The sequence below is a fragment of the Chelonoidis abingdonii genome, chromosome 5, assembly GCF_003597395.2.
Source record: "Chelonoidis abingdonii isolate Lonesome George chromosome 5, CheloAbing_2.0, whole genome shotgun sequence".
In the NCBI taxonomy this organism is placed as follows: Eukaryota; Metazoa; Chordata; order Testudines; family Testudinidae; genus Chelonoidis; species Chelonoidis abingdonii.
The window spans coordinates 103,131,554-103,158,207 of record NC_133773.1 but is presented as its reverse complement, the minus strand read 5'-3'; the positions used below and the strand labels follow the sequence as shown (position 1 = coordinate 103,158,207).

The window sequence follows — 26,654 nt, the reverse complement described above, 5'->3', positions numbered from 1 at the left end:
AGGTCTTGGGTTCCCCAGGGAAGGCTTTGGGAGAACAGGAAGTGTCCCAAACACTATATTTATGGATGGTGGCAGCGTTATCTGATCTAAGCTAGGAATTAAGCTTAGAAGGGTCCATGCAGGTCCCCACTTTTTGGATGCTAAAGTTCAAAGTGCAGGAAAACCCTTCACACTGCCAAACAGGAATTAAAATTATGTCAGTTCAGGATCACCTGTTGGTTCACAATCCTCAACTGGAGGCCCCCAGAAGACTAGACCTTCCTGTCAAATAGGTCTAGACGTTTAGCCTCCTGGGCCTTAGGAGCCAGGACTTGTTGACCATGTCATTCCCGTTCACTGACTGCTGAGATGACCAGCAAACAGGGGGCCGGGTGACAAAAGAGTAAGTCGTATCCTTTGGAAGGGGCAAAGTACTTCCACTCTAAGCCTTTTGCTGTTGGCATGCTAGAGGCCGGGGTTTGCCAGATCATCTTGTAGTTGGACTGGATTATTTTTATGAGCAGGAGCCCAATTCCGGAGGGGCCCTTGAGGCTTAAAATGTCCACCATAGGATCCTGCTGCTCTACTGCTTCCTCCGCCTGTAGGCCCAAGTTCTGGGCTACCCTGCAGAGCAGCTCCTGGTGCACTCTGTGGTCAATCGGAGGAGGCCTCGACACTACTGTGCCCGCTAGCTTCATCTGGGGATGACAAAGAGGTGAGGGCCTTCTGCTTCTTGTCTTCCAGCCCTTCTTGTCCTTCCTCACATGCTGGGGGTTCCTCCAGGTCCTGCCTGACAGACTGCTTCCGGGATGGCACCGGGCTCGGTGCCACTTCCACTCTCCTGTATTCCGAGAAGCGTCTGGATACTGTGGTCTCTTTGGGCGTAGAGGAATGCCTGTGCAGGGACCGAGACCGATGCACCGAATAGCTGGATCTTGAGGCTCTGGAGGAGGGCCCCTGCTGCTGATGATAGGCCCATGATGTCCAAAAGGGCCACTGCCCTGGCGGGCCCCATTGGGGATGCCATAGGGTTTGGGGCTCCCTGCTCGTCAGTGCCCTGTGGGCATAGCTGGAGCAACCTGAGTCTACCTTGGATTCCGAGGATGCCAACCTGGAAGGCCAAGGTGATGCCATAGAACGGTGCTGCTGTGGGGCAACGGCTCCTTGCCAATCAGGACCGGTACCAATACTCTCAGGAATGGGATCGTTGGCTTCTGCTCAGGCCTGGGGACCTCAATCTTCTGTCGCTTTGGAGCCAACCCAGTGATGGCACTGGGGAGCAGTACCCTGGTGGGGCCAGTGCAGTATGCTGGCTGGGATCCAGTGCCCTCGAGTCCCGGTTGGTCAGGGCAACTGGGAATCCACAGAGGCTGAGCTCAACTGGGACCGACACCGGGACAGTTACCTCGATCAGCGCACCATTGCCAGCTTGCCTCTTGATAGCACTCTAGGAGACGGTGCCAGAGGCTTCTCTTTGGCAGGAAGGGGACTTGCCACCAACAACTGGATGAGGTCCTTTGTCGCCTCAAATGTGTCTGGTGTGGAGGGCTAGGAGCTCCTCCAGCCCTTCCTCCGCGCTCCAGGCGCTTAGCCCAGGGCTCAACGGGCTCTTTGGTACCAGAGCCGGACAATGTCCTGGGGCAGCGCTTCCCTTCTGAGCACTCATTTGCTTGGGTGGTACCCGCTTCTTACATAGGGAGCACCCTCGGCTTGTAGGCTGGCCCTTCGACTGTGCCAGTGGGGTCGAACGGTGCCGGGGTTTTTCTCGTTGCCTCAGAATGGCCCAGGGCTGAAAGTTGCAGCACGGCCTCCATGAGTAGCTGCTTGAGGCGAGTCTCCTTCTTTCTTTCTTAGTCCTTGGCTTAAAAGCTTTACAGATCTTGCAGCATTCTGTCTGACGCAATTCCCCCAGGCAACGGAGACACAAGTCATGGGGGTCACTAGTTGGCATAGGCTTGCAGCAGGTGGTGCAAGCCTTAAAACCTTGAGCCTGCGGCATGCCCTGCAGCCCAGGACTAGTGCTGGAGACAACTTTCAACACCTAAACAAAGAAAGCTTAACTATCTATTATTAAGAAGTGCTAACTAACTACTGATAACTATTAACTGCTGATAACTATGCTAAGGGACACTTGCGAGAGAGAGAGAGAGAGAGAGAGCGCTGTTCCAATGCCACCACGGATGGTAAGAAGGAACTGAAGGGGAGTCAGATCGGCAGGGGTATATATGCACCAGCATGAGGCGCCACTGTGGCGGGGCTCCCCTGCTGCCCCAACGGGAGTCACTAAGGGAAAAAGTTTCCAATGTTCGTGCATGTGGCACATGCACACCTAATGTGTCACAGACGTGAACAATCACTCAAAGAATAAATGGTTACTAGATAATTAATGGGCATATGAAAAGCTCTGTGTAAGCTCAAAAGCTTATCTCTATCACCAACAGAAGTTGGTCCGATAAAAAAACAAAAACAAAAACAAAAAACACTTTACCAACTTTGTGTCTCTAATTAATGGGTGTGTCAGAACTGAGTGAAAAAGCAAAATTCCAGTCATGCAATCAGGTCCACATGGGGAGACCTGTTCGTCCACACAACTTCATATGATGCTCTGCATGGACACAGGACGTCTACTGTAGGATCAGGAACTAAAGAGTAGGGTCAAATCCCTGAGGTCTCGTGTCCACTAAGTGCATTCTTTTTAGTTGAAAACTAAATGTCCTACAGGTTCTTTGTATAGTGCTTGTAAGAGCTAAAGTGCAAAGTAGAATTAACAGCCTAAACAAAAACTGCATTTAAAATACTGTATTCTAAAACTCTTCACAAACGGCAGTTAAATAATAGAAGATATATTTTAAATAACCAAAACTTGTAATAACATGACACTCTTAGATGTATTTCCTTCCCAGGACAAAGCAGTCAATATAAAAAGAAATTTGTTCCTCCTTTGTCTTTTTAAAAATTAAAATATGTGTAGAGAATGTGTCCTAGAGACATGGTATGTTGTAGTAATCCTCAAAACAAAAGCCCTACTCTCAATTCTCATAGAGAATGAATTTTGAGATTAAGGCAAATTCATACAAGGCATTAGATGAGTGTTTCTGATATGAAAAACAGTTTCATACCAGAGAAAAAGCATACAGAGGGAAGGATTAGTGTCATTTCTTTGGTACCTCAAAAAGCTACTTCTTTATTTGGAGTTGGGCAAATCTGTTCTGAATTACCTCTAATTTGATAAAAACCCAAACAATTTATTGAAGTTTACAAACACTCCTCTCCTACGAAGGTTGACATCACTATGATTAGCTGGAATTGACTAAGGTACCAATGCAGTTCTACTTAAATTTCATATGCTCTCCTGTATGTAGAACAGATTAAAAATGGTGCTGTCTCACTAGTCTGAAAAAATAAAGTGATTTTTTTTAATTCTTGTAGTTTTAAAACTGGTTGTTAGATAGTCAAATATAAAATAAAACCATACATACATGTGAATATTAAAGGATTGTATAACCCATAATGGATAACTAGATGTGAAACTGTCTGGTTTGTGCAATCAGAAAATAAACTTAAGGGTAGAAATGCAGATGTGTTCTGTCCTTAGCACTATGGCAGATAAAAATGCACATACTAGTGCAGTGCTGACTATTCCTAGGACTCCGGATTTCAATGCTTCATTTTAAAATATGATGTTTGATGCAAAACCACTGGTTTCTGCAAAGCAACACTTATTTATTTTAAAAAAACCCAAATATATGCCCAAGGATTTTGTTTTTGTGTGGATTCAATTCTCGTTAGAGAGAGTACAGATTGAGATGGTAGCACCATCTACCCTGTAAAGTTGTTCTGAAACCTCCTATAATTATTTTTGTAAATTTAGTGCCTCTCCATAGAGTCCCTTAGGATATGTTTACACTACATCTAGGAGCAAGCCACCCAGCCTGAATCAATAGATTTGTGCTAGCATATTAAAAAAAAATAGTTGTGTTGATGTTGTAGGAGGCGCCCCACTCCCTCCCTAGTTTTGAGAGCCTAAGCACAAAGCCACAGCATCAGAGCAACATCTACACAGCTGTTTTGAGCCACATAGTGTGAGGTCCACTAGCACGTCTGTGAATGCAGCTGAGATGCTTGCTTCCAGATGCAATGTAAACACACTCATACGGGGTATTATGTTTGATCAGATTCATCCTTCTGCTCATTGAAATTTTTAACATGATCATGGTAGTTAGATGCAAACATACAGAAAGTCTTCTTGAGAGTTCCACAGAATGCCATTAGAAAGCTGGGGATTCAATCTTTCTTTTTTTGATCAATTCATCATGAGGCCTTTAATTATAGTGGAAGAGTTTTTGAACTTCCATAACAAACTCTAGGATTGTTCCTTGTCAGGTGTTCCTTTTTTTTCCCCAATGAAATCCTAATAGTATCGCACCATGAGTCAGAAGTTTAGGATGCCTGCACCTGAGAAGCATTCATCTTTTTCCATTTAATTTTTGTTGTCTGAGCAAATGATGGGACCTCCTTGCCATATGTTTCTCTGTACTCTTGGATGACATCTTCAGCAATTTGGATACAACATTCTGCAACATTATTTTCAGGTGTAGAAAATATTAAATAGTATTAAGCATTAAATAAGACTATTTCTTCTCATGAGGATGTTTATAGTCACTGTGTCATTTCTCACGCTCAGCAATTGTATAATATTAATATTAATTCTTTTAGCTTTTATTTTCAGCCTTATTTTTGGCACTCGCAGTATATAGTTTAAATCTGCATGGAGCACTTTCATTCAGGGCAAAGCACTTCAATAATTTCTTTTCATGGATCATTCTGTGTTACGCTGTTAGTAAAAAGAAAGTTTGTAACTTTCTTACTGAATTCAAGAATACACCTTTGAGTTTTTAATTGCATAAACACCGATTGATTTAAGAGCAATTTCTGTTCGTCTTGAATACCCAAAACATGGCAAAAATCAATCTGATTCTGAGGAGTTGCTGGAAGACCACAAGCATAGATTTAATTTATCCTCACAGCTACATTTTGATAGCAACACTGTCACAAACTGTCTCCCTGGTTGGATCACATTTGATGTTTGGTGCTTCCACTTCAATAGAACAAGTTCCAGTCAATGGCACATTTGACCTTAAAGAATGCAAAGGAACAGATTTCCTGGACTTTTTGAGATTAGCACAAATTATATCTTGCTACAGACTTGAATAATTTTAAAATAAAGACCAAAGATTGAACGAACTAAAACAAAAAACAGTCACTTAGTTTCATACCACTTCCTTCACAATTATGGCACATTAAATTAGATAAATTCATACACTGATATTTGGTAGTGACTTATTTTATATGTTTATAGTATCGACCACCATCAAAGTCATTCTTTTCTTTCAGACCTAGACCTTTTCCATTATCCATGTGTCACCTCAAACACTTGCACAAGATCTCCAAAACCACACACATGCTATCCAGTAAAGAAAATTATCTTCCCTCTACCACAATCCTAATGATAATTTTCCCTACTTCTCCCCAATTTCCCTTTTACTATCTGCTTCTATCATTTCTCTTTATCTCTCACCTCATACCTACAACCTATCCCCAATCTCAATTCCTCCCACTCCCTGTCCCTTCTCATTCTACCTCTCATCCCCTCTCTCTTCTTTATCTAGTCTTATTTACAACCTGAAATACAGCACTAAAGAATTCATCTCCATTCCTAGTGTTTTCAGTATCTGTTGATTCACATTCCCCCTTAATCATCATGCAGTCAAACTATGGAGAGAAGTCTAAAGGAACTAAGTAAGAGTCAATGCCCTTCACCCTCTCACCATGTTTGTTTGCTCTTTGAACTTCCCCATATCTGTTAACAGCAAAGTGGTTCCCAGAAATGAATACAATATCCCAGGTGTGGATGAACCAGAATCACACAGAAAGGGTTCATGACCTCCTTTGTTCATTAGGTCTTATCTTTTCCTATGTTAGTCATCCTTTCCCCTTTACTCTCCTGCTAAAACTCTCATCTATACCTGCTAAATTGTCATTAAGTATAATAAATCCTTCTCCTTTCTGGGTTCCTTGTGTTTTTTTTACATCTCATCTCATAGTCTAACTGATTAAAAACATAGCTGCCAAAGTAGTCATCTTCTATTATTCCTTTGATGCATTTTATATGGTTTCCCTTTCTCCTGCTACATCAGGTGCAGGCTCCTCACCTTCAAGGCCTTGTTCAAACTCACTTCTACTTGCACCTTCATCCATTTCTTCTTACTCTCTACAAGTAATACTACTGGGTATCTGTACTGGCTCTGAATAGATGATGAACAGTTTTCATTGCCATTTTTGCTAACTCATCAAAAACATTTGTTTCATATGCAACATTTAACCATCTCTCTTACAACATTTAAGCCATAATAGGAAAATTAAAGCAGAGGTACAAGTTGTTACACACAAACCCAAGGAATCAACATGAAAAGTTTTTAATAAAAAAAACCTGATAAAGCATCTTGAACTCAAAAGACAGAAGTTCAGACATAAAGCTGAAGACGTTAATCTGAAGTCCATCATGGGAAACACACATAACTACACACAGAAAGTCACACACTGTTCCACAATCCCTGTGAGTGTAGGAAAAAAGTGTTCCACAAAACCTCACAAGTCACCAATCGCAGGACCATAGTCTGGAATCATTTGAGGCAGTGATAAAAGGTGGAAAAAAACCCCACTAAACACTCTTTCTCAAAGCCACTGACAATGACCTTCACCACACAGTTACATCTGGAGGCTCTCCCTGACAGAGTCGATTGTCCAAGTGTCTCCCAGAATCTTTTCCTACAGCTCAGTGGAGAGAAGGGGTCATCAACACTACAATCACAGCAGACTGACATTACAAACACAGATTTAAGCCATCCTAAAGGATCAAGCACTACACCAATTTGTGCATGAACGGTTTTAAAATAGAAATGGGAATTTCAGTAAGTTATGGGCTGAGTAAATTGATTCGGTATGTTCTATTTTTCACTTTTGCTCCACTGAGGAAGTTTAAGAAAGCCACACGACATACACAGTCTAAGAAATTGATGGTTTCATAGCAGCAGTATATCACTGCCAGAAGCTCTAGCTAAACCAATCACTTTTTAATGAGAAATAGACCTGAGACATGAAGTTCTGATCTCAATCTGAACTTCACAAAGTTCATGATGGTTATGTTAGGATCTGGCAATTTGGCTCATACTTGTTCTCTACTTTTAGAAAACAAGGAAAAATCCCGTAAAGTGCCACTGGACTTTTCTCTATCAAGTTTAATAGAAATCAATAAATCAGCTAGATCTGCTCTCATTTCAAGATAGTAAGATGTCTAAATAGCTTCTTTTAGCACTGCAGTTATAATAAACCCCTGTGAGTCACTGTGGGTGTAGTTCTAGTATGGATGTGAATTCTATGATACGAGGATATCCCTGAGCATATTTGCCTGGTAATTATTGGGTAAAAGAGACAGATTTTTAGAACACTAGAGCACTCTACTGGTTTCAAAGCTGTATTATTTATTTTCCTCTTCAATTAAAAGGTGCAAGTAATGAAGAATCACTTGTGTTTGAACTTCAAACTAAATCAAAATGGAAGGATTACTTGTTAAGGAAGAAGTACAAAAAAGAAAAGTAGTATGTTTAAAGAGGGAAGCCATCCTTCTTGATTTCCAAACACCCAAGAAACATTAGAATAGAGGGACAGTCTTTCAAAGCAACTACAAAAGACTTTCTTCACATTAAATTCTTAATAACTAAAATGACTGAAATAGGCCATATGCTCAACCTGGTTTTGCACTGCATATTTCCCAAGCTTTTTCTTAATTCTGGACTCAGGAATACTAGAATGCATGTGACAGATTGAGGACATATTTGCTTCTGTGTTAAATTGTGTCATTTTGTTTTGTAAACCCCATTTTGATTCAGAGGCTCTACTTTGTATTGCAGCTTCCACGTTGCATTGCAGCTTCCTTTGTGGATTAAAGCATTCATTTTGCCACGGATGCTTGATGCCTAGTGGAGGGCAGACTATGGCTGAGAAGCTATGATGCAACCACAGTGTTCAATGACACCCCCCTACTGGAGCAACAAGTTTGCTATCAGTAGGGCCAATAACTTGTAATGACTCTACACAGAAGCCAGCTGGAGGCGCAGGGCTGGCTCCAGGCACCAGCAAAGGAAGCAGGTGCCTGGGGTGGCCAACAGAAAGGGGTGGCACTCTGTCCGTTATTGGGGCGGCACATCTGGGTCTTTGGCAGCAAGTCCTTCAGTCCCTCTCTTCCTCTTCAGCGGCACTTCAGCGGCAGCTCAATCGGGTTTTCCTTTTTTTTTTTTCTTTGTCGCTTGGGGCAGCAAAAAAGGTGGAGCCAGGCCTGTGGGGGCCGGAATAAGTGCCCAAAATCACTGGCCTCAAACACATGGGCAAAAGGGAGACAGACTGTTTTTAAAAGAAGGAAGCTTCCATCCACCCCCACATGCAAGTAGAGCAGGCTAAGGAGAGAAAAGGCAAGAATGGTTCCCTAGTGACTATGGATGCTGATGAAATCCAGGACTCACAGGAGGAGTGAGATCAGAGTCAGAGGAAGAGTAGGTAGGACTGTTTGTTGTTTTTCAATAATCTGTATGTTTTAGTGCTATCTAAGAGTAGAGTGCCTGGGGTTGAGCAATTCCCTTGCTAGGCCATTATTTTTTGCTTATCTGCCCAAATGTCCCTGAAAGCTTTAATTGCAATGCTCAAGGCACCCAAGATGATATGGAACTCAGAGTCTATATAAGCAACTGCAGGCTAAGGAGGTTTGTTGCACTGGTTCCAAGATCTAAGGTGGATAGGCTGTGTGGGGAATTCACTGCCCAAGGTTTCAAATGCAGCATCTGCACCTGGAGTATGCCTGACAGACCCAGATCTAGGAACAGTGACAAATCACTATCCAGATTCAGGGGCTTAGAAACTCATGGAATCCAACATTTAGATCCAACTGAAGAGATTGGTGTCCTGTGAGAGGACGATTGAGTCAGTTTGTGACACCAAGGAACTCCAGATGAAGATAGCCATATTCCATCCAACCATTTAACTTCTTCTAGTTAAGTCATTTATTTTCCTTATTCATGTATATGATGCACTATATTCATGGAATCCCCTCTCTCTCTCCATTCCTTAAAACAATTTCCTTCCCTGTGATGCCAAAGAGGGAACTGTCTTGCCACTGAAAAATATAATAAGAAAAAGAAACAGCACAACAACTTGTTTTCACACTATTTCAAATGACTTTTAGCTGATGGGAAAAAAACAAGAGAAGAAAAAAATAAAAATAAGTTATATAGGAAAGAAAGAAAGAAAGATTAAATAAGTAAGAGAATGTAGTAAAACATCAGAAGGAATGAGAAAAGAGGGAAGAAAAAAATCAGTCAAGCAAAGAAATAGCATAAAAAAATCTAGAAAAATGAGGTGATCTAAAGGAAGTCTGAAAAAGAATATTATAGCCACAAACAGGGGGAAAAAATACCTAAAAGAACAGTAAGCTAGAGCATGAATAAAATATAATGGCTAGAAAAAAGTTTTCTGAAAACTCATTCTTGATATTCTAAATAAATTTAACAGAGGGTTTTGAGGCTTTTATATTCTCCTATCCTTAATAGAAAACTAGTGAAGAACAAGTTGTAGAAGGGGGATCAAACCAAGACTCCAGTGTTGGTGACATAAATCAACTGCAGACGAAAACAGGAACAGATCTAGGTCCAGATTTTCAGAAGAGCTCAGCAACCAAGAGCTTCCGCTGTTCTTAGTGTGAGCCACTGAGTCCCGAACACTTTCAAAAATCTGATCCAAATTGTGTGGGCTACACTATTTTCAAAGTCTGGCCTCAAATTTGTACAATTTGCCTTTATAAATGTATCAGCAGCTTTGTGCTTGAAGGTTAAAAGTATGATACTTTTAAAAAATTTTGGCTGTTTCTCTTTAGTAAAAACAACTCAGTTCCAAATAAAAGGCAGAGCTACAGTCACAAGCATTTTGAAAACTGGTTAATGTTTTAACTTTTAAGTAACAGTTTATCCTGGAGGTATAAGGTATGATGGCTCCAAATTTCTATTTGTTCCTCATTTCAAAGTAGTTACGGCTTATCCTCACTTTCCACTTAAAAGCTTGGGGGAAGAGGCTAGTAGAACACCAGTGCCACTCACTCTGAAAGACATGCCCCCAACCTTATCTGGATACAAAACAGGATGTTAGGTTGACGACAATACAGTAGATATAGTGGGCAAAGTGCTACAAAAGTGTATATATTTGACTGTAAAAGCAGCAAAGAGTCCTGTGGCACCTTATAGACTAACAGATTATTGGAGCATGAGCTTTTGTGGATGAATACCCACTTCGTCTACATGCATCCGACGAAGTGAGTATTCACTCACGAAAGCTCATGCTCCAATACGTCGGTTAGTCTATAAGGTGCCACAGGACTCTTTGCTGCTTTTACAGATCCAGACAAACACGGCTACTCCTCTGTATTTGACTGAAAACTGGAGTACGAAAAAATATAGTTTCTCAACGGCTGGTGTTGCTGTTGCGTTAGCTAAAGACATTGCTTGGACTATTACCTTTGTAGACGGGCACGGGACTTATGAGAGGCCCCAGTCCTGCAACTTGTTTCATTCAGGCAGATCTCATACCCACATGGAACCACCCTGAAGATCATGGATATAAAAAAGTTGCAGAATTGGGACCTAAAACATCTTTTCTGCTGGGGAAAATGAAGACAATCAAGATGAAATACATTTCCATTGCTACTTAGTAGACTGACTAATTTTTGTATTTAACTGACCACTTTTTTGAAATAAACATATCAAGTTACAGGCCAACTAACTAGGTACTGTGGTATTGACTGAATCATGATGGAGGCCCTAAATGCCCCACAGGGAACCTAACAAGACGCTTTCCTCTTAAGTGCACCCTTTAGGACAAACCTTCCCTCCAGCAAAAATAAATACCAAACTTAAAAATAAGATGTAGCTACCACTCATTATCTCAGCCACAATATGGTTTAGCACTGGGATAAGCCTAAGTAAGGTAACGGTAAAACCAAATGAACGGGGGCCACAATTTGTGCCCAGATCAATTAGTTTTGAAAGCCGACCACACAAAATGCATCTGGTGAGTCTCAGGACTTCCTTACATACAAAATACCCTCAAGCACTGCACATGGGTCAAGAGAGGGAAATTCCTTCTCGACTCTGAAAGGGCAGCCATATCCTGGGAAAGAATGGTGGAACCCAATCCCAAACATGAGATAGGCCCCAGCACAAATCTAGGTAGCTTCACAGAGCAGAAAGCCTAGCTGAAGGCAATGAGGGCAAATTACAGACTGATCAACCTTATTGACTGTCCCAGTTCCTATTTGAAACATGGAAGCTTGAGTGGGAAAATAGATTTTAACCGGTAAAAGAGCAAGTATTGTATTTCTCTCAAGTCTTTGCATATGAGGCTCTCTCTGACACCATGTCTGGTTTAGCATGCATTACCAAAGTGAAAGAGGGCAGTGGAGGGACTGAAAGAGAACAAGAAAGTCAGATTGTGACAGTACAAAGGCACCACCCTGGGAGTAGGGGCTGCAGGGAGGAAGGGAAAAAAACCAAAACAACAACAACAAACTTATTTGTCTACGTTTCCCCCTTCCCCTTAGGACTTTCCTAACGATTCCAGCTAGCAAGATCTCTGTGTGACATGGGAATTCCATTTTTCCTTACTAATATTATGCTAGGAAATATCTGTGGATAAATCACTGGATTTTATGCGCAGAATTAAAGTGTCAATGTTATTTTACATTGTTTATTTAAAATTTTGTAGTGCACCATAAGCAACATCGATGAAGTAAAACTTCTTAAAATACAGACATTTCTTTAAAATTTAGTGGAGATACTATTTAAATACTACAGATAATCAAAAGTACATACTATTCAAACTGTACTGTTTAAAAGTCTGAATAATTAAGCCTTTGCATACAATACATCCTCGGTCTTTATGATTACTCTACTTGTGTATATTGTAAACAATCTACTAAAATAACCCCATCTCTCCCACTGACCTATAAAGATATCTGGAGCTTAACACTAGTTTGTTTTTCCCTGTTGTACAATGGAGGTGGTGACACATATTTTGCTTTTAAAAGCCCTTTTAGAACTACAACAATGATGTGTGATAACAAAGAGCTAAAATGTGACCATCCAATAAGTGGTAAAATTTTCTAACTCACTAGTTTAATCATTTTTACAAGCATTATTTCAAAAAAATGTATAACAAAGTTTACCTGTTCACTTTTGCAGAGCCACACATTGTTCCCCAGAAGTAAAGTAAAGATTTTGGCTTTGTATCCTTTTAGTTCAAGGTAGCCACTTTTCTCAGGAGTGACAGCAGCCCGAGTCTGAGGGGTATTGGACTGTGATTTCAAAGCACTGAGCATTGTATTAATCCAGTCAATCCTTTCATCTAAGGAGAAGGAAAAGGAAATCAGACAAGTGCAGCATGTTCCTGGAATGTTGCAGCTTCCCCACTGTCTTCACATACATGCCCATGAAGGTGCTCCAGTTCTTTTGACTAAGCTACAGGTTACATAGGAAATGTCATGCCAGATCAGACAAGCAGTCCACCTAACCTGGTATTCTGTCTTTGGCAATGGTCTGTATTAGATGATTGAGAGTAAATGCTAGAATCACTATTCTAGACAATTCTAGGACAGAGGGGAAGCTTTTTTCTAACCCTATTAGATAGTAGTTGGCATGAAGGTTTATTTTCCTGGGGGGAGGGGGGGGATGAGGGGGAATGAAAAGGAATAAGCATGAACATATATCAGGTAAAGACTTAAGACAGAATCTGCACTTCAGTAACTCTCATTGTCAACATGCAACTTCTCCAAGAACACAGTACTTTTATCGCCTAAATTTTCAAATGTGACTAAACAGTGATATTGTAGCTGCGTTGGTACCAGGATATTAGCAAGACAATGCGGGTGAGGTAATATCTTTTACTACAGTGTTTCTCACAGCCAGTCCGTAGACTAGTGCCAATCCCTGAGATCTCCCTGACACAGTTTAGGAAGGCAGCAAGCCAGTCGCTTGTATCAAAAAGCTTGAGAAACACTACTTAACTGGAAAAACCTGAAGAAGAGCTCTGCCTAAGATTGACAGCATGTCTCTGTCATTAGCACAGATTGGTTCAATAGAAGATATTACAGCCAACATTTTTGGGTGGCCAGCTTGAAACAACTTAAAAGGGCCTGACTTCCTGAAAGTGCCGAGAATCCAAACTATGGAAATATGGTCGAAGATAGATATCTCAAGTTCAGCATCCAAAACCTGGGGAATTCAAAATCAGCAGGGATTTCTGAAAATTTAGGCCTATATAATACTGATAATATAGCTAATGTTTTTATTGCAAAATATTTTGCAATTTACAGTCTACTACATTAAGATATATCTTGTAAAAGTCTGCATTATCCAAGGAATTTAGGAAATGCCTATTTGAATACCCTTTGCATGCATTATTAATTTAACAGCTTACAAGAGCAAGTATTTGAAGTAATACAATTCTATTCAGTCCTTCACTCATCCACTGTGTCCAGTTATTACACAGGACCAAGATCAAGATAGATGTTAATAATGAATATTATGAAAGTTATTATTAGACTTGCCCCCACTTGTGGCAGGACTATGACGAAAACTTTAACTCCATTTGCTGTGGGGGATTTAATTCACTGAATAAGTTATGAAACAGTAGGAAACTGATTATTATTCTTTTTTCAGGAAAAAATTTCAGTGTTGAATTTTCAATTTTTTTAATCAACTCTACTATGTTACAGCACCTAAAAAAGTATAAGTAGTCTAGATTACAGGCAAACAGACATTATCCATATCCCAAAAGAATGCAAAGAGAGGGTGACAACATAACAGGGTGCAGACATGGGAGGCAGAACAAGGATTACAGCAAAAAGATAAGCAAAAAGTTGTTGCTATGCACATGCCTTTTGCTGAGTAAGGTGAGGCATGGATGTCTGTTCAACTTCATTCTTATAAACATCATCTTAGAAGGGGGTGTCATGGAGGGATCTTAAAGAAGAGAGAATAGCAGCTTGACAGATCACCTCAGGAAAGGTGTTTCAAGCACATCTCTTAGAATGGATAGTTCAAAAGATCAATAGGTGCATAAAAAAGTATTTCAACATGTATGTCATTGATGGAGCTGAGTTAATATAAAAAAAGTTTTCCACAAACATTGTTGAATTCTAATCAAATCATATTCAGATTTCAAAATGGAATGGGACATTGCTTATTAATGTAACTGTGGATATATCTACACTGAAGCTGGGCGTCCCAGCCTAAGTAGACAGATATGCGCTAGCTGTGCTCGAACTAGCACGCTCAACATAGGAGTGTAGCTGGACATAGCGTGGGTGGCAGCTTGAGCTGCCCTCCGAGCACAAACCTGCCTGGAACCCTGGCATACTTGGACAGCAAGCCCAAGCCACTGCCTATGTTACACCCAACCACACAGCTATTTGGAGCATTCTAGCTCAAGCAGAGCTAGTGCATATGTCTAACCATGCACTGCAGTGTACATTTACCAAGTGAGACAGTTGTCTTAAACCTCCTGTTCTAGTACTAAGACTGTTAAGTCTTCATAATTAGTACTGCTCACATACAAACTTTGTGCATCTGAAACAAGAAAAAAAACTGAATGCAAAGTCTACTGGTAAGCAGCTCACAAAACTTATTTCACAGTTAGTTTCTCCTCCCCTCATTTTTAAATCCAGTTTCCTTCTTTCCCCTCAAAAACCTGGGATCCATGTCAGTCAGAGCATAATACTTCTGTGGAAAACAGGTAAGGAATATATTTTAAAATACCCTCAGTGCCCTATGCCTCCTTATGTCTTCATAGAGTAACTCTTCAGAAAATGCTCCTAACCTCTCTGGGGAAATTATCTAACTAACTTTAACTAAAGTGAAGCAAAACGTGTTTAGACAAGCCATGAGAGAATCAGAGAACTGTGATTTATTTAGACCCACTTTCCATTTATCAAGCATTATGGTCTACCAATCCAGAAACAGAAACAACAACATGTGACTTAGGAGACCAAAAACAAAGTGCATTCGTGCTTTGATATTTTCACAGTGAAGCGTTCACAAGCAAGCCTCAGACTGAAATACATTTGAAAAATCTTGCTCTTGAATTCTTTATGCAAAGCCACAAATGACAGGAACTCTTGGAAACAAACCCTTAATATTTTTCAGCCGTGACCAAATTCATGCAAGTTGAGATTGGTTCAAGAATAGTTTGTGCATACACAGGAAAGGGAATTTGGATGTATAAATTACTCAATACTTCAAATGGCTCAAGTTATTGGTACAGACCATTTGATTTGTCCCAAACCTACTTAGAACAGTAAATCAACAGCTGCCTAAGCAGGCTGTTCTGTCAAGGGAGGGTTGCACATTTAAGAAAAATATAATTTGTAACCCATATAAAAAGTTTGTCATAGGGCACAAAGAGGAACACTTTAAAAAATTATAAATAAAAAATAATAGTTGATGCTGTTTTCTAATTATCCAAAGGCATTAGTAGATAAAGCAGGTTATGGCCCTACAAAATTTCATGTTACAATGATAATATTTTTGAGCAGCAGTTAAAAAAACAAACAAACAAAAAATCTTTAAAACAATTGCAGATGTATTTTGAAGCCAGCCAACAATGTAAGAATGCCTGAAATGATTTGAACCAAACCTGATAAGGCTGCGATACCACAGGCTGGGATACTGCATTCAAAGTTATACCCTGGAGCGAATGTTTATAGCCAAGCTATAACCCCATAAAAATTGGAGTTGATAATGGAAATGCTGACAGACTTTTAACTATATTGGTGCTAGTGTACACTGCTGTAAAGAAATAAATATATTCTAGTTAATATTCCATTTTTATTGGACTTTTCATAAATAACTCAAGCTGTACATACTTTTTGGTATTGATTTTGCATAATACACTCTACAGGTTGATAAAAAAAATCTGCAAGAAATTTCTATGGCCTCTAGTTTAATCTTATTCACTATCAAAAACCTCACTGGAAACACCGCATATTTGACATTAAATATAAGCCACCAGAAAAGCCAAGCCAGATTTTGTCAATCTCCACATCCAAGCCATCAACTTCACTTTGCTCTTTGTCATTTTTATACTGAACAGTAATTCAGAACAGATGGCTGAAAGCACAGGGATTATAAGTAGCTCCAATAAATGTTAAAGAATACCCAGAAAAAAATTGCTTTATGCCATCTCAAAAACAAAAAAAAAAACCTGCTGGAAAACACCCTTTTTCCTAACCAATACAGTACTTCAAACTGCGATTTCTATAAATTAAATCTCTCAAACAGATGACCAAACAACTTAAAACAATCTGCATATTCCAGCAGATCTGATTAAAGCACAAATTTGCTTTAGGAAATTTGCCTTTAATATAGGTAGTTTGGGTTATGGGAAAGGTGCTTGGTTCTAGTGAATGAAAAATTCAGGCTAAGACAATCTCTGTCAAATAGTCCTAGGGCTGAACTGCACAGAGGATTCAATAACTTGGCCTTTAGACTAACTTTGGAATCCTAAGACTGTTGATAACAGTCTCTCCTCTAGCTGGGAAGTAACCTAGCCAGAGAGTATGGAATAAAGTTCTCTCACAAAAACCTACAACATATGAGCCCAAGATAGCTGGATCCCAGTGACCTTGCTGGAAGCGTGACAACATGCATACAAAAACACTGATTTTAGAAATGTTATTTACCTGTAGCCACCAATACAATCTGCTAACAGTTGTCATTTAAATATGTGCTCTGCTTACCTTCCTTTTCCACTCGGAAGACAAAATTCCTATGAGCTGTGACAACTTCAAATTTATTTTCCCCATGGACTCTGACTGTAACTATCGCGGAGAGCAGGATTATTCCCTTAGAGTAAACTTCCTATATAAAAAACAATAGAAATAGTTAATACGACTTCACAAAATTGTAGGTAGTTCTACTCAGATGTATGCCATTATGCCTGTAAAGTTCACATATTAATTCAGTCTATTGCATTATTGATAAGTCATACTGATTACCAAAGTACTTCTGCCCCCTCAAAATTTGCTACATAACACCAGTTTCACCCTTATGTAGCTATCTACAGCTGCCCCTTTCTCAGAAGGAGTTTGGCTCCATACAGGCACATTATTCAATATACAGTAAAACCACATTTTATAAACTTCAATTACATGAAACTCTGTATTCCAAAATGCCACTGTCAGCCTGACAGTAGACAAATGTAATTTACCCTAGTTTTACCACAGTCTTGGGTATCTCTACGACTTCAGGAAACATCAGCTACACAGATAAACCTGACTCATCGAACAGTGTCAGGGAAGAACCAAGTAAGCTTCCCTGCCCCCACCCCTCAGACATCATAACACTAGAAAGGTATTTTCCACATAGTTGGTCAGTGAGAAGAGGAGATGCATAGATTTTACCTTTAGTCTGGGATTGGAATGGAGACAGAGATAAAGGGGACCATACAGCAGAACAGTAACAAAAGAATTAAGAACCAGGGAACCTCCCTTCAACCTCAGATGTTCTCTTCTCCCTAACATGGCAAAATGTCTAGGAGTCCTAATACTTCTGATTTGGTGGGGGTGGCGTCTCTGGCTCCAAAACAGCATTTGGGATAAGAAGGTCCAAAACAGAGCAGGGGTGGAGAAAGCTTACCACAGTTTAGCACAACTCTAGTTTTTTTGTTTGCTTTTTTTTAAACAAAAAGGTCAAGCCATCCCTTACACCAATGGGACCACACATCACAGGTATTCAAGTTCATGTGTGAGTGAGGGGGGCAGGGTATATGCAGGAAAATCAGATAGAATAGTAGTATCTAGAAGAGGGGTGGGCAAACTTTTTAACCCGAGGGACGCATTTGGGAATAGAAATTGTATGGCGGGCAAAATTTGTGGTTGGGGTGCAGGAGAGGGTGAAGGCTCTGTCTAGGGGTGAAGGCTCCAGGTGTGGCCAGAAATGAGGAGTTCAGGTGAGAAAGGGAGCTCTGGGCTGAGGTAGGGGAAGTGGGGTGAAGGCTTCAGCTGGGGGTGCGGCTGGAGATGAGTTTGGAGTATAGGAGGGTACTCTGGGCTGGGACGGAGAGGTTCGAAGGGCAGGGGGGAGTCAGGGATATGGTTGGGGGTTCGGGTGCTGGAAGGGGTGCAGGCTGCGGCTGGGAATGCAGGCTCTGGGGTGGGGCTGAGGATGCAGGGTTTGGGGTGCAGGAGGGTATTCTGGCCAGTGATTGAGGGGTTCGGAGCTGGGGCAGTGGGTTGAGGTGTGGGGGGAGGCTCAGGGGTGCAGGCTCCGGGTCGTGATTACCTCAAGTGGCTCCTGGTAGTAGTGGCATGTCCCTTCTCTGTTGGAGTGCTGGAGGGGGCCAATGGAGCACATAGGAGCTGGAGGGGAGCCATGCCGAAGCTTCCGGGAGCTGCTTGGAGCAGCCCTCGACCCTGTTCCCTGGCTGCAGTGCTGGAGCGGGGCCATGTGGCTGCTTCCACGAGCACGTGGAGCAGCCCCTGATCCTGGTCCCCGGCTGCAGCGGGGTGAGCCCCAGACTCTGCTCCCCAGTAGGAGCTCGAGGGCCAACTTAAAACAGCTGGTGGGCTGGATGTGGCCCATAGCTTGCCCTCCCCTGATCTAGAATGCACTTCTGAAAACCAGCTTGGCTTCAGAGGTGGGGTTTTTCTAACCCCTCTATGTTTAGGTCAGTCTGCCTTCCGATTAGAACCCAAATATGCTACTGGGATTTGGCAAGTGAGAAAGCAAGATATTTCTGACTGGAAAGAGTTCAATGCGTTTCCCACAAAAAAAAATCCTAGTTACAATAATTTTCCACCTAGATCTTTTTATAATAAAATTATCCTCTGTATCTGTACTCAGTGTATAATTTTTAAGGTTAAATGCTGAGCACTCACTGGATATATTTTCTATTTATTCACTGTATTACTGATTTATGTAAAGACATCCTACATGTCTCACGTTTTTCCCTTTTAAATACACATATATTCAATGAAGGCTGTTCGGACAATTGCAATATATTGAAAATATAATGATGCAATAAAAATGACATTTTATTTCAAGCAAACACTTCTACAATTTTGTGAAGCACTACTGTTTTGGTAATTTAATCTTAGTGTGTGTCAGCACAATGAAAAAGGATTACACACAGAGAAACACATCATTAAGGCTATATTTTCTTTGAAAAGGGATTTTAACACAGTAGCTATTCACTTGTCAGAAAAAATTGGGTGCTGTATTAAGTTTTTTTTTTACAGTTCACAAAATAGAATCATAAGGTAACAAATTCCAATAGCAGATGCCCTTTCTAAAAGCACTCAGATATAATTATTTTCCGGTGTTTGCAGGCATCTACTGGCTATGTTGAGTACTGTAGCAGCATTACTCTATCAGATTGCTAATATGACCAACAACTATTCTTATTTCATAGTATTTGCTAAAAAATAAATTTTTCTTTGTACTTTGTTTCTCTCCTCTTCCCAACAGGTAACACATTTTGGACACTGGGAGCATGAAACACAAATGCATTTTGCCAAAATTGAAAATATACACCCCTTCAGGGCAGAGAACAGACGCTGGCAAAATTTAATGAAGGTAAAGTTTTAGGAACTTCTAAGCAACTTGGAACAGGAATTTATAAATGGAAAGACTTTGGTAACTCTAGTTACCAGAACTGGTCCTGTAGCTATGACTAGCTACACAGCTGCCGTAAGACCATCTGTTTTTTACTGGCAAATTAGAGACGGCATTTCTATTTCTATTGACTTTGGGACTGAAACTTCTTGTACTTCATCTAAACACAAGAAAAGACAGGTTGATGATGGAAAGAGTTCTGCAATAAGAAATTGTTACATTTCCTCTTACCACCACAGCTCATGGTTTAAACCATCCCCTCCAAATAGCCATTAAATAAAATCAAATAAAATAAAAATGTTCATCCCATCCTTTTTGTTCAAGTTACTTATTTTGTTGGTAACCTTAGATGAGTTTTATCTAAGCTGTCCTAAGACACTCTCCCCCATGTGCAACGTTGTCAGTACTGCAATCAACAATGGCTTTCATACTACAGTCCCCTCAAAATAAAAAAAATGAAGAAGCAGGTACGTGGTAGAATGTTCTCCAACAGAGACCTTCTACTTTGGAAAGTTTCCCTTCCTTTATCTAAAAAGAGTCCAGGTCTTTTGACAGATGGGGCATACTACAAGGAGAATCTATTTACTCAGACTTTAGGGTATATCTACACTGCATTGTAAACCCAGATTCAGGTTTGAGCCCAAGCAGTGGTGAGCTGGAGCTGGTTCATGTGAACCAGTTGTTAAATTTTGAAGCAGTTTTAGAACTGGTTCTTAACCCACTTCCCTGCGAGGCGGAGCTGCAGCTTTGATGGTCTCTGGCCAAGAAGTGATGTAATTCTTCCTCTGGCTGCCGGGGGCGCTGTGCTGGGGGAGCCATGTGGGCTGCCGCCTGGCTCTGGGCACAGGCCCTGTTGCTGCTGCTGCTCCCCCGATCCCAGGCCCTGGAGCTCCTGCTGCTGCCACCTGCTAGGTCTCCAGCTGCTCTGCTGGGCCTGGGCTGCTTCCTGCTGCTCCGAGCTACTCTTCCTGTGAGTACCCGGCTTTTTTTCCCCCCTTTTCAGCGGCACTCTGGTTCGGCTTTTTTTTTTTTTTTTTTTTTTGCGCGCTTCTGCAGCACTCCAGACCTGCCCCTCCATGTGTCCCAATATTTTGTTCATGTAATCTGGTCACCCTAGGGCAGGGAGGGGGTGTGGCAGGGGCTGGCTACCAGCAGGTGGTGGGTACTCACTAAAATTGCTCCCAGGAAAATACAGATGCATGGTAACCCTATTGGTACAAAAAATACATACTGTGGCAAATCCCCTAAATCAGAACTTTTTATAAAAAAAGTTTTGTTAAGATTTTGGCAGCTCAGTCACTGAGCCCAACCCCCTCTACCGTCCACGCATGTCTGATTCAGCTCAGCAAGCACTCAAGACTAAGGGCCTAGGCTCCTACTGACAGGTGGGTCTGAGTCCAAGGCCCGCTGAGACTTGCATCCCAGCCCTATCACTTTGTAGCAAGGGCATAGCTCAAGCCTCAGAACTAAATCAAAAGGTCTGGCTAGTTCAGCATTTGCACGGCTGAGACACCCAGGCCCAGCAATTGTAAGCCCAGGTTTACAATGCAGAGTGGACACTAAAGCATGGGCTTGGACACCTTGAGTCCAGAAGCACAGGTCACACAGATTCAGGTTTACAATGCCCTTAGGGAGGAGGGCACAGGAAGGGATCCCAAAGGACAGCACTGGGAGCAGAGAGACTTTGTAAGCTAGTTGTGTTGGGGCTGTTGGTGGGGTTGGCTGCTACTCTCAGTTTATTTTTATTTTTTTTGTATTTTATGTCAAAGGCACTGGAGTGCCATGCAGATGTCTTACTGTATACTTTTATAAATCAAAAGATTGTTCATCTATTGAGTTGCATAACAGAAATGTACATATGCAGGACAATATACAAATGCTGCTGAAATTTAATCACTCCAAATATTTATATGGACCTCGCTACTATAATTTCAGAATGCCTCACAATCTGTGTTGGATTTTATCATCACAAAACCCTGCGACTTTGGGAAATATAATCCCCACTTTTAAATATGGGGAACGGAACACAGAGTAGATAAAGAAGCAGCTTGCCCAGTGAAGTCTGTGACTGAGTCAGGAACTGACCCCATAACTTTAGAATCCCAGTCCAGTGCCCTATGCACTAAACCATTCTTTTTATGCACACTTAGGGTATGTCTACACTACGGGATTATTCCAATTCTACATGAACCATTTTTGTAAAACGGATTGTATAAAGTCGAGTGCACACGGCCACACTAAGAAGCAAAATTCGGTGGTGTCGTCCATGTACCGAGGCTAGCGTCGATTCTGGAGCAATTTGCACTGTGGTAGCTTATCCTAATAGCTATCCCCATAGTTCCGCAGTCTGCCCCCCAACCCATATGGACGTTCTGGTACATCTCAAGTGCATATGGATGCAAAAAAAATAAAAAAAAAAAAAAAGTGGTCAGGTGATTCCTGGTAAATGTCATCACTCCATTCCTTCCCTCCGTGAAAGCAAACGGAACAATCATTTCGTCACCCTTTCCCGATGGCCCGGCAGACGCATAGCATGGCAACACATCGAGCCGTGTTTGCCTGTCACGTCCACCGGGAATGTTAAACTGGAATGCTGCCTGCACAGAAGCAGTACGGCAGTGCAACAGCAGTCATTCATTTGCCCTTGCAAAGTAGCAGAGATGGTTACCAAACCTATTGTAACTGTCTTCCATTGAAATTGGTGGTGAATATGACGATTAATCAATTCTTGTGTATCGCTTTGCAATGAATGGCATGACGTATCAACCAATTTTGTACATCTGCTGCTGTCATGGTGCTCCTGAGCTGGCCTCGGCTGAGGTCAGCCGGGGGCACATGACAAAAAATGGGATATGACGTCCCGGGATCTTCCCTTCTTCAGTTACTTTGTCTAATAAAGAGAGTCAGTCCCTGCCGAGAATTAATGGGCAAGTCACTAGAAGCCAGAGAGCGAACCCACTCCAGTGTCAGATGCCTCAGTAGATCCCTGCAGAAATGAGAGCACATGCATGGCCATTCTAGCGGGCCCCTGCAACAACCACCCATCGCTTCCCTCCTCCCCCAAACCCTCACTGGCTACGCAGGCAGTGTCCCCCCATTTGGTGATGAGTAAAAAGAAGCGCGGAATGACAGAAACACTGGCTTTTTTTAGTAAGATAAAGGAGCAACTCAGGGCTGATGACAGTTATCCACCAAATGATTGTACCGTCTGCCATCAGGAAAGAAGGGAGGGGATGCTGCTGTTCAGGTGCCGCGACACCAATTACAGCAGCATGAAGTAGACATACGTGACATGAAAAATGGCAAAAAACGATTTTTTCTCCCTTTTCTTTCACGGGGGGTAGAGGGTAAATACGAGATGATACCCCTGAGACCACCCCTGACAAGTGTTTTTGAACCTTCAGCACTGGGAGCTCAGCAAAGAATGAAAATGCTTTCGAAGACCTGCAGAGACGTGTGATAGCTGGAGTCCTCATCCCCCTCCTCCTTCCATCGAGCCCATTTGATTCTTTGGCTTTCCGTTACGCTTGTCACGCAGCACTGTGCTGAGTCCTTGCTGTGGCCTCTGTCTGTCATAGCCTGGAGATTTTTTCAAATGCTTTGTCATTTCATCTTCTATAACGGAGCTCTGATAGAACAGATTTGTCTCCCCATACAGCGATCAGATCCAGTATGTCCCGTACGGTCCATGCTAGAGCTCTTTTTGGATTTGGGACTGCATTGCCACCCGTGCTGATCAGAGCATCATGCTGGGCGAACAGGAAATGAAATTCAAAAGTTCGCAGGGCTTTTCCTGTCTACCTGGCCAGTGCATCCGAGTTCAGATTGCTTTCCAGAGCGGTCACAATGGTGCACTGTGGGATACCGCCCGAAGGCCAATACCGTCGATTTGCGGCCATGCTAACCCTAATCCGACATGGCAATACCGATTTCAGCGCTATTCCCCGATGAGAGAAGGAGTACAGAAACCAGTTTAAAGAGCCCTTTATATCGATATAAAGAGCCTCGTTGTGTGGACGGGTGCAGCGTTAAATCGGTTTAACGCTGCTAAATTCGGTTTAAATGTGTAGTGTAGACCAGGCCTTACATAGGTCTTACACTGTTATGTTTCCCCGGGCCTTTATGCCTAATTGGCATAACCAGCCCTTTTTTCACCTCAAGACATTTGGAACATACAGCTACTAGGTGTTTGCAGATAGAGATGGACAAATGTGAGCAGCAGCAGCACAACCAATAGCAAACTAACATTGTACAGATGCTTTTTTTCTCTCTGTCACAAGTTACCTAGAACACTCCTCTCACTTATGACTCCTATGGCTTAGATGTGATACAAGATTATATCACGCAAAGCACCTGAGCTGCACTTACCACCTTCACCTCCACCTCCACTCTCAACCTTATGCTATTTCCCTCTCATAAGTTGAAATAGACTACCACAGTTGAAAGGTAAACATGCACACTCACATGGTCATGACATTGAATTTAGACTTGTTATACTTGGGTTTTATCTATTCACCTGAATTTGAGACAGCAGAAAGAGCAAATGACTAATTTTAAACACAGTCTCACCCAATACAGGAAGAATATCCCAAAATTAAAGTTACTGCAGACTGCCTCGGCTGAAAACTCATCTCCACTCTTTCACTAGAAGATCAATGCATTTAACAAAACCTAATATGGTGTTTTTAAATCTCTAAGGAAGTTCAAGTAATTGCTGTTACACTAACTATTACATCTGAGAGGAAGAGACTCTCTGGTATAGCATGAGAAGCCCCTACACAAGGAGACAAAGTCCACAATGGACTGAGGGAATTGAGCTTGCTCATCTGGCCTCTAGATAGGAGAATGCAAACTGTGTTTTAGGGTGGGTAAAACACATATGACAAATTCTGAGCATGTATCAGCTGATAGAAAAGTGAAAAGTAAAGCTTTAGCACGGTGCAAAATCAGCACAACTTAACTTCCAGCAACACTCTGTACATATCGTAAATGCAATGAAACTGCAATAGTTTATCAATTATTTGTCAAAAGCTACTTCTCATGCACAGGAAATAAATGCCTAGTATTAAAAAAATTCTTTTCTGATCAGTACAATTTTTGAAACCTTTCTAGATAAGCAATCAAATGAGAAAGATTCAGCTATTTCCTTCTTCACCAGAAGTATCCATATTAATATCACAACAGGTCAGAAGTTCTCAGATGGAAGGGTTTTCTGTCAGAGAGGGCAGATTCATCAAAATCTAGCCTTTTTGTGGAGGTGGTTTGATTTTGATTTAGGTCTGACAGAACCCAGACACAGCTCTGACAGAACCTTCCCTGGTACCCTGACAGCTTGCTTGGCCGGTTCCTAAGCAGCCAGTCTGGAGAACTGCTGGGGGCCCCAGCTTCCAGGCTCCTGGCTCTTTGGCAGGCCAGACTCTGAAAGCAATGTCTGAGCCAGGAGCCAGTTCTCCCAGCTCTCCTTCAGCTCAGTAGGCAGAATTTTGTTTCAAAACAAACCATTTTGACTTTTCAATAACAACAACAACCTGCATTCTGTTTTACATATAATTTTTACATTTTTTGTTTTCATTCCAAATCACAATGAAATCAGATTCTGAAATCATACACGAAACAGATTTACCATTTTCAGTACAGCTCTAATTAATATGTCCCAGTTCCTCACACTTTTGAAATAACTTTACCATACATTTTTGCTTTACTATAATTTAGGTTTTGTGGAATTGTAGTTCCTTCCGTCAAAAACAGACGGCACACTGAGACAAAAAAAACATGCAGATTTGGTAGCTGAAAAGCAGCCTCAGACTACATTTTCCATTTATAAAAAACTCTCTCTGCTTAACCACACTCAGTTAAGGATGTAACCACACAGGATGTTGCTCTCACCACACTAGCTTGCTCAAGCCTATGTACATATAAGAAATGAGCAGCATCAGTGGCTCAGTGAAGATCAGTATCAAGGACAATGACTGCTTGCAGGAAATTGGACATTTTTCTTCATATATTATATTTGGGTATGAGAGAAAGAAAAATGTGTACTTATTAAAAGAGAACCACTCTACTGGTTTGATATTGCTGAACAAGGTCAGAGAAAATGGTTCAGAAAACTCGATAAGACCCTCCTGCTTAGAAGGACTGAGTGTAAGTGTGTGGGGGTGTCACACATACAACTCTCTCACTCCCCCCACCTCTTTATTTTTCTTTTAACTTATGTGCCATTTGGCAAACTTCTCCTTCTCACTCCGTCACCTTCTGCAAGTTCTCAATTAAAGTGAAGCAGACAAGGCAATTTGGTATATGGAGTGTTCCAAGATAAAATATAGAAATTGTTTTAAACTTCTCAGCCTCTACCCAGCATTAGTATACATCTGTGAATGCTGCGTGTGGTTAAAAGCTGCCAGGGACTAGCAGTAGCTACATAAAACTGGTTAGTTTGGCACCTCACAATATGGATTTGCTTAATATTAATTTGTGTGAGTATTTGTGAAAACAGTATGAAACTAAACATTTAAAATACAGAAAACATTCTGTGTCAGAGTAGAAACTGATTTCTGAAGATGTTGCACAGAGGAGCACACTCAACACTTGTCTTCACTGCAGCGTTGGTTCCAGGTATAACTCATGTGTTTCCCCAAACCCAACACCCATCAAAAATCTCTAGCTCAAGCTAAGTGGTACTTTAAACTTGAGTGAGCTGCCCTATCAGAGGTATGGGTTAAAGCTCAAGTGCTCTGGACCGAGAAATGCAGCTACTCTGTGCAGCTAATAAAATTCACACTGTTTCTTGAGTGTTGTTTTGAGTGTGACTGTTCTCAACCGAGCTATGTTAACTTGGGAGGTGTTAGTTTGAGTTATCCACACTCTAGTTAACACCACCATGAAGATAAGACTCTATACAAAAAAAAAAAA

At 41.4% G+C, this 26,654-nt stretch overlaps 1 protein-coding gene across 1 annotated transcript in view; it reads right to left on the bottom strand.

Annotated features, from left to right (window-relative positions):
- Positions 1–26,654, bottom strand: part of ARAP2 (ArfGAP with RhoGAP domain, ankyrin repeat and PH domain 2) — a 238,272-nt gene that overhangs the window by 159,558 nt on the left and 52,060 nt on the right. Inside the window, exons 8-9 of the mRNA XM_075066537.1 lie at positions 16,871–16,991; positions 12,302–12,480 (exon numbers count right to left, since the gene is read on the bottom strand). Coding sequence (XP_074922638.1) covers positions 12,302–12,480; positions 16,871–16,991 — 300 coding nt within the window. The remainder of the gene's footprint in view (positions 1–12,301; positions 12,481–16,870; positions 16,992–26,654) is intronic.